Below are 13,583 nucleotides of genomic sequence, written 5' to 3' on the forward strand. Positions count from 1 at the left end.
GTGAAATAATAAAATGCCAGAATGGGAAGCTAAGCAAATGTATTACCAGATAGGGAAGTGTTGCCTGATTTGGGATTATGCAAATGTTGCACAATTACAAAACAGCCCCTGTCAGTCAGCGTTTGAAAGCGAGAGAGAGAAGGCGCGCGCGAACACTCCTGCACTGACCGTCGTGCTTCCCGGTTTCTCGCTTCCACCATCCCCATTGTTGCCCTAAAAACGCCGGCAAGCTGGACAGTTGAGGACCCCGAAATAGTGTGTGCGTAAGAGAGCAGAGGAGTTGGAAGTGGAAGGGCGTGCTGTTCGAAGGGCGAACGTGGTCGCGTCTGACTGATTGTGTGGAAAGACGAAGGTTGGCGCACGGTGATTCACCATTGCAGTTAACAAGCATCAACAGCATTTCAGTGAGGTAAGTTCAGGCATTTAAGTTTCGTGCTGTGGTCGACGTTTCTGGGTGAGTCTGGGAATCAATGATAGGGCAATATTTAGATATGACGCGATGAAGTTTGTGAATGACAGGAATGGCGATTAAGGGTTTATGCTGAGTCGCTATGGCAAGCTATTCTGTTTTTAATAACGTAGTTGAGAACTGGAAAAATGGGTTTTGAAATCAGTAGGAAAATTGTCTGATTGACTGGAAAAATTATATGAACAACTGGAAATGACAATAACATACTGGTAAATGACTATGATCGAACCTAAAATGACCATATTCATAGTAATGACCTTACTGTCTGAATGAGTGGAAAGATTATATGAATAAACTGGAAATGACAATACCAAACTGGTAAATGACTATGAAGGAACTTGAAATGACCATATTCATAGTAATGACCTTACTGTCAGACTGTAATGGCCATGTTGGTAATGACAATGAATTAAGTGGGAATGACCATATTCATATTAATGACCTAACTGTTAGTCTGTAATGGGCATATTGGTAATGACAATAAGTTAACTGGAAACGACCATATTCATACCGCATCCTTACTGTCACTCTGTAATGGCCATATTGTAAATGACAATGAATTAATTGGAAATGACCATATTCATAGTACTGACCTAACTGTTAGTCTGTAATGGGCATATTGGTAATGACAATAAATTAACTGGAAACGACCATATTCATACCAGCATCCTTACTGTCACTCTGTAATGGCCATATTGTAAATGACAATGAATTAATTGGAAATGACCATAACGAATCTGGAAAGAACTAGATGTGTAGTAAATGTATTAAAATTATGATTTAATGATGGTACCTTGATGACTTTGCAGAACTATACGAGATGGTGTTGGAAGAAGGGGAAGGGTCCACAAGCAAAGGAGTCCACAGTGGGCTTGTGTTGTTCAGAAGGGAGTATATGGCTAAACGAGGTGAGAAGTGTAAAAACGCAAGAGAAGAAAAAATTGAAGTGGGGAAGGCATGGAGGGCCCTGAGTGAAGAAGAGAAAGATAGGTATAATGAGAGGGCAAGGAAAACGAAGCCACAGAAAGGTGAGAAGAAGAAGTATGATGTTCCCTTGTACACCCGGTGCTCATTGCCCGGATTTCTATCATTGGCTGAATATGTGAAGAAGAACAGGCGGTTGAGGCAGAAAGTTCAGAGGATGGGATTTGGGAACTTGCTTAATGTGAATGTGAAGCAACTTCCACGTGATCTACTTGTGTCATTGTTGAGATGCTATGACCCACCAACGCATTTTTTGACCATTAGAGGGCAAGGGCAGGCAATTGAGGCAAAAGATGCGCATGAGTTTCTAGGTGTACCTGACAGTGGGGAGGAAGTGAAATCTGATGTTAGTGAGGATGACCCGGAATACAAGAGGTTGAAGGACACTTATTGGAAGGTTCCATTTACCCAGATACTGAAGAGGATATTATCTGGGGAAGAAAGCGACAATTTTGAGTTCCTATTTATGCTTTATACAGTTGGAGCTTTTCTATGTCCTGGGTCAAGCACAACTGTACATATACGTTTGTTGAAAGTGATGCGTCACACGATGAATGGGTTTTGGAAATATGATTGGTCAACGTACATAATCAAGAACCTGTGGAAGGAAATGGGAGACTTTGTGAAGATGACAAAGAAGAAGAAGAAAGGAACCTGCAATGTTGGAGGGTGTCTTTATTTGCTGCTGGTAAGTCAATATTTTTCTTATGGTTCACTATATTTTTGTCTTTTGTTATTGTTGCAGAAGTGTGACCTATCTTTATTTGGTTTTGCAGCTGTATTTTGTTGAGCGTTTCCCGCTGGGATTGTCTGTTGACCGGGGTTCAACAAGCGCCATTGAATATTGGACCGAGGAGAAGATAAAGGAGAGGGTGGAGAAAGAGAGAGGTAGCAGCATGGGAATATTGCATGGAAGCAGTGGCAGCGAGGTATACTCAGCAGGACATGAGGACAGTCAATTTTGCAGTCTTTAGATCCGGTATGTGGGAACTTAGAAAATATACGTGACCTGAGTTTAAGTCAGTCTATTAGCAAGGTTGATACTTGAGATGACAAGACTTTATTTAGAAATGACCAGTGAGATACTGGCATTTGATAACAGTGAACAATTTTTTTGATATCTTCATTTACTGTGTATGCAGGCATTGAAGGAGTTGAGGGCTCGTTTTGTGAAGAAGCTTGAAGAAAGCCAGAGGACGTTAATGAAGGCTCTTGATGATGAGCTACTCAAATTGCAGATTGGATTGAACGCCAAAGTTAAGGGGATGGGGAATGAGAATGCCACTGCTAAAGAAGGGGTTGAAACAGTTGGTGATGCAGCTGGTAACGATGCTGAAGAAGCTGATGATGTTGACCGAGTGGTGGAGGAGATTGCAAGAGAGGTTGCAGCGGGAAGTGCAGATGAGGAACTTGATGAGGATGAAACCAGCAAAGGAGATGATGAGAAGGATGAGGATGAGGAACAACATGACCTTCATGACAGGGAAGTCAGTGATGATTACATGGTTGAGGAGGTGGAAGAAGAGGGTGACCGTGATGGTCATGGAGGTGATGACGACGACGATGAGGATGAGGAGGAAGATGACCATGATGACAGGGAAGGAGGTCATGTGGTTGATGAGGAGGAAGATGACCATGATGACATGGAAGTCAGTCATGATTATGTGGTTGAGGAGGCCGAAGATGATGATAAGGAGGTTCGGGATTCAGATGATGAGGGTGAGGAAGCTACACATGTACTGACAATGACCCCTACCAATGTTCCTTTGCTGTTGGATCGAGAATGGGTGAGCAGTGACAGTGGGGAGGAAGGAGGGCCTGAAAAATCGATTGACCTTAGGAGGTCAACAAGGGCAAAGAGTTCCACAATTAAATCTCCGTGGATAGAATTCAAGGCAGCTTCGAGGACGAAGAGGCCAAAGGAGGAAAGGGACATCTTTTTCACTTTAATATCCCGTAGACCCAAGGGAGAGGAAGAGGGGAATATGTAAGTATATCCGTAGCTAGTGTTTTGTTTTTAAATGACACAGTGTGCCCTGAAAATGACAGCAATAGGATTGAAAATGACAATAACATACATGGGAATGACAAGTATTGATGTCCCCAACACCATACTTTCTGTCACTGACATCTGACAATGTTTGCAGGACTGTCATCAAAATGTTTGATGAAGATATAGACCGACAACAGCTGTTTTCCCTGGGTGGAGTGAACAGAGTAAATAAACACAGGGTATAATGTGCATCTGACCTGCACCCACGATTATGTTTGATAATGTTTGGTGAGATTATTGTACCAGAATGACGTTTTCACTTGTGTTCTGTAGGTGCTTAATTTGGTGTGCAAGGCAGTGATGGAGGACATGAAGGCAGAGTTGGGGCCAGGGAAGAGGCACATTTTCGATGTTGATTTCATGGTGAGGTTGCATAATTCCAAATGCAAATACCAATGACAGCAATTGAATTGGAAATGACTTGTTCTCTGTTAATGGATTAACAATTTCATGTCATGCAGAACATGATGGCACATGATCCAACCTGGAAAGCCCAAAAATATAAGAAGCTCTTTCTTCCTGAGTTCGTTGGCTACAACTTAGCTGAATGTGATTTCATAATTGGTCCTGCTCTTGTTGGCCAACACTGGTTTTGCGTTGCCATTCAGCCTAGCACATTGGATTTCCACGTAATAGACTCCATGAGGAACCATTTCGGAACCAAGGACAGAAAGCAGAAGAAGAAGGTTGTCATCAAAGACCCAGTGGAAATGGCTGTGGATGATTGTGTAAGAAAAAACTCATTATCTTTACCCTAGTTTTTGAACTTGGAAAATCATTAAACTTTCTATGTTGGTCCTGAATGTTGTTGCAGAGGAAGAGGCTCAATATTATACTGGACTTGGTCAAGCCAGGATTGGTTGGGAAAAAGCCAATGTCTCCCATGATATTTGCAGCAGTTCCCCAGCAGAATAACCTGTCAGTTTTGTCAAATTCGATTTCTGTGGGGTAAATGCACATGTCAGATGTGTTAACTAACTGTGCTGATATTGTTGCGTCCACAGAGGGATTGTGGGGTGCACTGCATGATGTGGCTGAGAAGATGGGAACCTGGTGTGACCCTTACCTACACAGAGGAAGAAGTTGCTGGCTTTCGTCGTGACCTGACATGGTGGTTGGTCAATCATGAACAGAATGAAAAACGTGACGAGGCATTGGCCCTTATTCGACGACCACAACCAACCAAGAGCACAAAGTCCAAGAAAAGGCGTCGGTCTTAGGTGTCTCGATGTTAGGGTCATAATTCACTTGTCCTCTGTTAGATTGCTGTATGTAATGTGCATTGTAGGCTGACCAAAAATTTACTGTGTATGTTTGTTATTGTTAACAAGAGATTGGTGTCCATAAATGTTGATAGTTGAAGAAAGTTTGAACATGACAATTTATTGTTTCCCCAGTGACATGAATGAACTGGTTTAACCACACAAAAACAGATGATGACAACAACCCCATTGGACATGTGCTATTGGTTTTCATTTTTTGTTCAGGTCACTAAATTTTACTTCAATATATCCTGTTGGTAGCACAGAAAATGACCAGAACAAATTTAAAAATGACACGAAGTGAAGCGAATATGACAGCGATAATGACAAGGATCACCTGGTCTGATTTTACAACATCAGTTCAGCACGGCTGTCAGCTTATGCTGATATCATCACTGCCAATGACCAGAACAAATTTAAAAATGACACGAAGTGAAGCGAATATGACAGCGATAATGACAAGGATCACCTGGTCTGATTTTACAACATCAGTTCAGCACGGCTGTCAGTCTTATGCTGATAGCATCACTGCCAATGACCAGAACAAATTTAAAAATGACACGAAGTGAAGCGAATATGACAGCGATAATGACAAGGATCACCTGGTCTGATTTTACAACATCAGTTCAGCACGGCTGTCAGCTTATGCTGATAGCATCACTGCCAATGACCAGAACAAATTTAAAAATGACAACAAGTAATGCGCCATTAACAAAAGCTAACATCCCCATAACAGTAACTTCCTTTCATGTATTCAACAAGTGGACATTAAGATACTAGCCACACTTAATGCTCCGTTATCACTGAAATAACTATCAGCTTACTTACAAAAAAATGTCTCCACCTAGCTCCTAACTACAACCCCAGTCCCAAAAAAGTTGACAAGGGCGGAGCATACAACTATGTACACCAAAAAATGACCCATCCCCACTGTACTCGAAACTTCATGATGGGTTAGGATTTCTGCAATTCCTCCTTGTGTGTCCAGGCTGGTGGCATCTTCCACAGTGGTATATCCGTTTGTTCTGGAACTGTGATTCATCCCTGTTTACTTTTGGCCTTCCTGGTGGTCGGGATGTCATGGGAGGTAGCAAGAAAACTTGCTCACTGACATTTTCTATTCTATAGTAGTCATTTGGGTGAGGCATGTCTGTTGTTACCACAGGAATCATACTGCGAGCATAGATCTTTTCTTGTGAGATTTTTTTATAGCAATTATCAATATAATCATAAACATTGCCGTGCACAATCTTGATGGCAGCACAAGCATGGGAACAAGGGATCCCCGTCATTTGCCAAGATCTGCAACTGCATTGGTGTAGTCCAAGATCAACCCGATGGTCTCCACGTGATGTTGTCACCTTCACTCTTCCCCCACCATAATTTTCAGCATACATATGGTCAGACCCAGCCACCATATCCAGCACCTTACTCTCTATATTTGGACCAACGCAATTCTTCCATTTGGTCATACCCACATAGGAGGCATGCAGCTTTCTTGCAACTTTATCTCGGTGCTCATAGATCAATTGGGGTACAGTATGCTTTCTCTCATTCACCATCCATGCATTGAATGATTCTGCTATATTGGTTGTAATATTGTCCCATCTTTTATAGGAACCTACTTTTAGCCCACCTATCTACATCCCCATGATGAATAAGCCAATCAAATAGCCTTGGAGAAAAGGATCTCATGTCATCCATTGCTGCCTCAAATTTCTCATCCGTCCTTGCGTATGCAATTTTATCCAATAAATATAGTGCATCCTCCTTTGATCGGCCATTTGTCCTTGTTTGCCCCTTATTCATTTTCATAACTTCTGAACTAAAATTCTCCTTGATGTGTCTATAACAAAAGGCATGCCTTTGACCCCCAAAGATTGATGCCACTCCTCCGATGATAGCATTGTGTCGATCTGATACAATCGTTACTTCCACAGAACCCAGGATTTTTTTTATCATATAGAAAAACCACGTCCAGTCATCTAGTGTTTCTCCCTTCACAATTGCAATTGCAAATGGCAGCAGCTCGTTATCTGCATCATAAGCTGAAGCTGACAACATTGTCCCCTTGTATGGTCCGCTTAAGTGAGTTCCATCAACATACATAATATGCCTCGCGCCACCCAGGAAACCCTCAATGCATGCCCCGTAAGCAATGAAAACACGCTCAAACCGGTTCCCAATAGCAGTCCATTCAGCCACTGATTTTTCATCTGTTTCCTTTATCCTTTCGCATAGCCATGGTATGAGCATGTATGATTGTTCGGGCCTGCCATATATGTCTTCCAGTGACTTCTCTCTTGCTCTATAAGCCTGTTTATATGTTAGATCAATCCATACTCTCGTTTCAACCTCTTCCTTATCTCAGAAGTGCGCTTGTCTGCATGATCCCTCATCTCATCAATTATTATTGATGAGTTCAAACTAGCTCTTCCACTATGCATCACGTCCAAGCTATCTTGGGCAGAATGAACATGCCGGTTTATAAATGTCGTCACTCGTAGCACATCACAACTCTTCCCCACATGATTTGCACATAGCTTCCATGGACAACCCTCAACTTTACACCTTATCGACATGAATTCCTTGCTATTCCTCATATACTTGGCCACAAACTTGTTTGCAAGTGCAAACTTGTATACAGACACCCGAAATACATCTGCACTAGGAAAACGTTGGCCCACTCCTGTTAAAAGTCCCCTCCATTCCGCATGAACCATCTCACTACCATCCGTATCTTCAGCTCCGATAGATTTATCCACATTAGGGGGCCCACTTATTTCATCATTGTCACATTCACGAGCATTTTCTTCACTGAGCCAGCCATAATCACAACACAAACTAATGGGAGACGCATCCAGTTCAGTTTGCTGTGACATGCCCATGAATCTCTCTGTTCTGCATTCATAATGACAAGACTCGTTAACACAAATGACAAGAAGAAATTCATAAATGACAACAAATAGTTAGGACAAACTCCACTTACATTTCTACATTGTCCCTTGGTTGGGGACCCACTTGTCTTTTTTCGGCGACATACACATGACCGCTGTTCCCATTGTATTGAAAGAGGTTATACATTTCAGCATTGTCATGAAGGTCAATCAATGTCTTCTCATCAAAGGCCACTGTGTACTTAATGTCATAATTTCTTCCATCGCCACCAATCCACTCAGATATCATTAGCCTCAATTCATCAAGTGTCAGCCCATCCTTAATGCTTCTTAACCTCACGCCACCTCCATTATATCTCACTTCACCTTCACCATTTGTCACAAATTTCCCCCCCACATGAAAATAACAGAACAGCTCCTTCCCACAAGATGACCCAGCTGCGAAATTCATTTATCTTCATTACCTGCACTGATAACATAACAGAAGTCGAATGATTATATGACTTAATACCATCATCATCAACTTACACGACCAACTTAGGGTTTGACACATTCATGCTTATAATTTGCAACAAAACAATCATTTCTTTCCTGTCCACACTAATGCTTCGTTTTCTCAGAATCAATCCACTCCATTATTCGAATCTCCCTCCAACATTGTCCATTTATCTGACACTAATCACTCTAACCCACTTGTGACGCCATCAAACCCTCTCCCTCAGTGTTTTTCCTTCCCCCTGCATTCACCCTCTGATCACCGTCCTTCCCCCCACACTTTCTATATACCCACGCCGTCTCCATGCTTCGCCACCCTCTCCACCTCAAAACCATCCCCACATCGACGACATTGCCATCCAACGGGAAGAGGAAAATCAACCGGCGCATAAAGGAGAGGGACAAAAGACACAGGCGAACAATATAGTCACTGGATACTAACCTCGCTTCCGTCGTTCAGTTGTTGCTTCGCGCGTTCATGCTCCCACGTTCGTGGTCCCTCCCAACTTTTTCCTCCAGCTCCCGCCACAACTTCCACACTTCCACCGGTCACTTTTTCGGTTTGCATATGAGGGGCTGTTTTGTAATTGTGCAACATTTGCATAATCCCAAATCAGGCAACACTTCCCTATCTGGTAATATATTTGCTTAGCTTCCCATTCTGGCATTTTATTATTTCAGCCTTCTTTATCTGTCATTTTCCCTATAAGAAACAACTAATCATTATTTTATTTATTTATTAAAATTTTATCTTTTATCATTATATTAAGGTAGTATCATTAAATACATATTCATAATATCGAATAATAATGTAATTTTTTCTAAAAAAATAGAAAAAAAATACTTAGGCAAGTTCCTTATATCTTTTATATTAAGTTCTCCAATTATACTTCTCCACTCCTTAATATAAGATTTTTTTTACTAATTTGATTAGATTAAGAAAATTAGATAAGTTAGTTAATTATGAAGAATATGAAATATTTTTCTCAAAATATTATAATCATCTTTACTAATATCCTTTCTCCCTCACTTGATTATGGTTAATGGAGTATTCATAGGGGTAATTTAAAAAAAATTGATAAGTATAGTAAATAGGTCTTATATTTAGTATCAAAATTAACTTAACAATTAGGTTATATATTAAGAACAGGAGGAGTACATAGTTATATGTCCTATTTTATTTATGTGGGGTTTATAAAATGATAATATTTTAAATATAAAAGGCATGACCATGTTTGATTATAGGGAAAATTTCACTGTAGGACCGCAGAAGACAATTAATATCAAAGAGCCCCCAAAACTTTCTGAAACCTCACTGCAGGACCAAGGGACCAATCTGATATTAATTTTAGAGTGAGATTACAATAATACCCCTCCCTTTTTATTTTATTAAAAAATAAATATTTACCGGAGTTACTGTTCCGGCCACCGAAGGTCGGAGGTCCGGCCACCGGCGCTCAGGTGGCCGCCGTCGAGGTCCGGTCACCGGTGGCCGGAACAGTAACTCCGGCGGGACCTCCGGTGGCCGGAGTTTTTTTGTTTAAAACAAAGTGGCCAAGGGATGGTTTGAACCCAGGACCCCTTGGTACACCAAAAGACTTGTAACCACCAAGCCAAGCAACCCATTCAATCATAAAATGCAAATAAAACTATATATAACAAAATAAACGCAACAGTCCAAATGTAAGTGAACAAGTGAAATTAGACGATTTACAAGTGGAATTCAGAAATTTGCAACAAAAATTAGGAAATTTACAAATAACATAATAGAAGTCATAACCCAAAATGCAAGTATTTAAATGCAAATGAGCAAGTAAAATTTACAATAAAAGTTTATGGATTTACAACCCAAATTTGGTAAACACAAGAGAATTCACAACCCAAAATGTAAGTGTTTGAGTGTAAGTGAACAAGTGAAATTAGACGATTTACAAGTGGAATTCAGCAATTTACAACAAAAATTAGGCAATTTACAAATAACATAATGGAACTCACAATCCCAAATACAAGTGTTTAAGTGTAAATGAACAAATAAAATTTGAAGATTTACAACAAAAGTTTATAGATTTGCAAGTGAAATTCGACAATTTCACTTGCTTATTTGCACTTAAACACTTGCATTTGGGGTTATGACTTCTATTATGTTATTTGTAAATTGCCTAATTTTGTTGTAAATTGCTGAATCACACTTGTAAATCGTCTAATTTCACTTGTTCACTTACACTCAAACACTTATATTTTGGGTTGTGAATTCTCTTGTGTTAGCCAAATTTGGGTTGTAAATCCATAAAATTTTATTGTAAATCTTTAAATTTCACTTGCTCATTTGCACTTAAACACTTGCATTTGGGGTTATGACTTCTATTATGTTATTTGTAAATTGTCTAATTTTTGTTGTAAATTGCTGAATGACACTTGTAAATCGTCTAATTTCACTTGTTCACTTACACTCAAACACTTACATTTTGGGTTGTGAATTCTCTTGTGTTTGCCAAATTTGGGTTGTAAATCCATAAAATTTTATTGTAAATCTTTAAATTTCACTTGCTCATTTGCACTTAAACACTTGCATTTGGGGTTATGACTTCTATTATGTTATTTGTAAATTGTCTAATTTTTGTTGTAAATTGCTGAATGACACTTGTAAATCGTCTAATTTCACTTGTTCACTTACACTCAAACACTTACATTTTGGGTTGTGAATTCTCTTGTGTTTGCCAAATTTGGGTTGTAAATCCATAAAATTTTATTGTAAATCTTCAAATTTCAATTGCTCATTTGCACTTAAACACTTGCATTTGGGGTTATGACTTCTATTATATTATTTGTAAATTGCCTAATTTTTGTTGCAAATTTCTGAATTCCACTTGTAAATCGTCTAATTTCACTTGTTCACTTACATTTGGACTGTTGCGTTTATTTTGTTATATATCGTTTTATTTGCATTTTATGATTGAATGGGTTGCTTGGCTTGGTGGTTACAAGTCTTTTGGTGTGCCAAGGGGTCCTGGGTTCAAACCCTCCCTTGGCCACTTTGTTTTAAACAAAAAAACTCCGGCCACCGGAGGTCCTGCTGGAGTTACTGTTCCGGCCACCAGTGACCGGACCCCGACGGCGGCCACCTGAGCGCCGGTGGCCGGACCTCCGACCTCCGGTGGCCACCTGAGCGCCGGTGGCCGGACCTCCGACCTCCGGTGGCCGGAACAGTAACTCCGGTAAATATTTATTTTTTAATAAAATAAAAAAGGAGGGGTATTATTGTAATCTCACTCTAAAAATTAATATCAGATTGGTCCCTTGGTCCTGCAGTGAGGTTTCAGAAAGTTTTGGGGGCTCTTTGAAATTATTTGTCTTCTGCGGTCCTACAGTAAAATTTCCCCTTGATTATACAGCTTGACACAATGAATATAAAAAAACTTGATATAAATATAGTCTTAAAAAATAAATCAAAGATATGCTAATTAATTTTTTCGCCACCATGATGGTCTATTCATATATAAAGCTCCAACATATTGGCACTTATGTTGAGGTGATGCTTCGAATTCCAAGAAGGTTGAACCAGTCTTTATTTTATCTAAGTCAAGATATAATTAATCTGCATGTAATAAAATGTACGACGATGAATAAAACTATTTAACATGCCTGTGATTCGGATCCATTTTATAATACTACTTTCTGTTCTAAGAGATTATTTTGAAACTATTTTAAAAAAATAGATAAATATAATAGACAAAATAAATTGAGATTTTATATTTAAAACCAAATTGAATATCAAACTAGCTCTTATATTAAGGATTGAAAATAATATTTAAATTTATTCTCATAATAGCTAGCAAAAAAATTTATGCTAATAAAGTTACTTGAAGTGTTTTTTTAGTTATTTGAAGTGTTTTTTTGCATGTTAAAATATACATTTGGTCATTTAACTTTATGTAAGATTTCAATTTGGTCTCTTAACTTTAAAAAGTATATTTTTAGTCTTTTAACTTTAAAATTGTTAGTCTTAAATGATGATTTTTTTGCAACAATTATAGTAGTTTTGAATATTAAACTTAATATGTTAGGTTTTAGTAATATTTTACAGTATTCAAGAACTAAATATCATTATTTTTTTTAATACTTTTAGAGTTAGAGGATTAAAAATTTACTTTTTAAAGTTAAAAGATCAAAATAAAATCTTACATAAAATTAAAGGATTAAAAGTATACTTTAACCTTGTTTATATTTTAATTGTTGATACGACCTCACTCTTAGTGTCTCCTTAGATCTTATTTAAATATAAGGTCGTATCCTATAAGTAAGTATGCTGGTTCTTGAGTTGTTTTCGTTGAGTGTGAGATTAAAAAAACAAAAAACAAAAAAAAAAGTCCCTTGCATTTGTTGAAAAATTTATACATAATTCAGATTAATTAGGAGAATCAAAATATGAAGTTTTGGAATGCCATTTTCCCTAATTTATCAAATCTAATATACAAAACTAGTAAATAAACTATAAGTTACGGCACAACGTATTCAAATTAGATCTGATTTTTTCTCAGTTCTTGACTTCGCACACATGACTTCAGTAATTTCTTAGATCCGTTTTTCAGGGGCAATCTAAATAATTTAAACATATCCGTACGTTTGATTTTCAACTTCCAAATCTGTAGGGTAATAATAGTTTGTAGCAAGCTTGGAGGGGAAAAAGCTTATTATAATTTTTAAATTTATAATAATATTTGAGATGAGACAACAGAAAGCATGGCACGTGATTAAATTTCTTTCAGTGACCACCTAATTTATTGGTTTCTTCTTCTAAAGTCACTGATGACTTAAACATACAATAGTTTAAGTAGACCGAGCTTCTGGCAAGGCAAGTGCACATGGTACAGCTTGCAATATTAATGCAGGAAAATATATCTACTAGATCCCACCTTTAATATAAGAGCTCATTAACTAATTTGAGTAGATTAAAAAAAATTAGTTAAATTAGTTATTTGTAATAAATATGTGTTGTCTTTTTTAGAATATTCTTATTATTAATCAAGTATATTGGCTGGAACTATTATTATTGCAAGGATTATCTTAGAAAAAATAGATAAACATGAGAGACAAAGTGAACTGCGTTCTTATATTTATAACCAAAATAAAAATTAAACAAGTTTTTATATTAAGGACCGGAAATAGCATATATAATTTTTTTATGCCAAAGAAAAGAGCGCAATAATTAAAATTAAAAATAAAAAGTTGAAAAAGATAAATTAATGGATTGAATCAAGAAAGCATTTTACCATAAAATAATTTAATAGTAGCAGTAGTAGACAACCACTGCAATGCTTAGACATCTAGTTAACACTGATATTGTAATACAACAAATTTTATTGCATGTTGTATAGTACAGCAATACAAGATATTTGTTGTGGAAAAATACTGATCCGTAGCAA

General features: G+C 38.0%; 2 protein-coding genes across 2 annotated transcripts; one reads left to right on the top strand and one right to left on the bottom strand.

The window, feature by feature from the left end:
* The first annotated feature begins 256 nt into the window (after positions 1 to 256).
* LOC114756042 (uncharacterized) lies at positions 257 to 3,905 on the top strand. Its single transcript, XM_028944958.1, has 7 exons — positions 257 to 409; positions 1,279 to 2,141; positions 2,230 to 2,382; positions 2,596 to 3,001; positions 3,137 to 3,440; positions 3,601 to 3,670; positions 3,780 to 3,905. Exons 2-7 carry the CDS (start codon positions 1,290 to 1,292, stop codon positions 3,903 to 3,905), a joined length of 1,911 nt encoding a protein of 636 aa, XP_028800791.1. The 5' UTR covers positions 257 to 409; positions 1,279 to 1,289.
* A 3,190-nt stretch (positions 3,906 to 7,095) lies between these two features.
* On the bottom strand, positions 7,096 to 8,062 carry LOC114756053 (uncharacterized). The gene is made up of 2 exons (XM_028944966.1): positions 7,758 to 8,062; positions 7,096 to 7,669 (listed from the first exon to the last, which is right to left on the bottom strand). The coding sequence occupies exons 1-2, from the start codon at positions 7,952 to 7,954 to the stop codon at positions 7,096 to 7,098; spliced, it is 771 nt and encodes a 256-aa protein (XP_028800799.1). The 5' UTR covers positions 7,955 to 8,062.
* Positions 8,063 to 13,583: the final 5,521 nt, after the last annotated feature.

This window comes from Neltuma alba, unplaced genomic scaffold (genome assembly GCF_004799145.2).
Source record: "Neltuma alba isolate B1F8T4 unplaced genomic scaffold, ASM479914v2 tig00010370_pilon, whole genome shotgun sequence".
NCBI classification, from domain to species: domain Eukaryota; kingdom Viridiplantae; phylum Streptophyta; class Magnoliopsida; order Fabales; family Fabaceae; genus Neltuma; species Neltuma alba.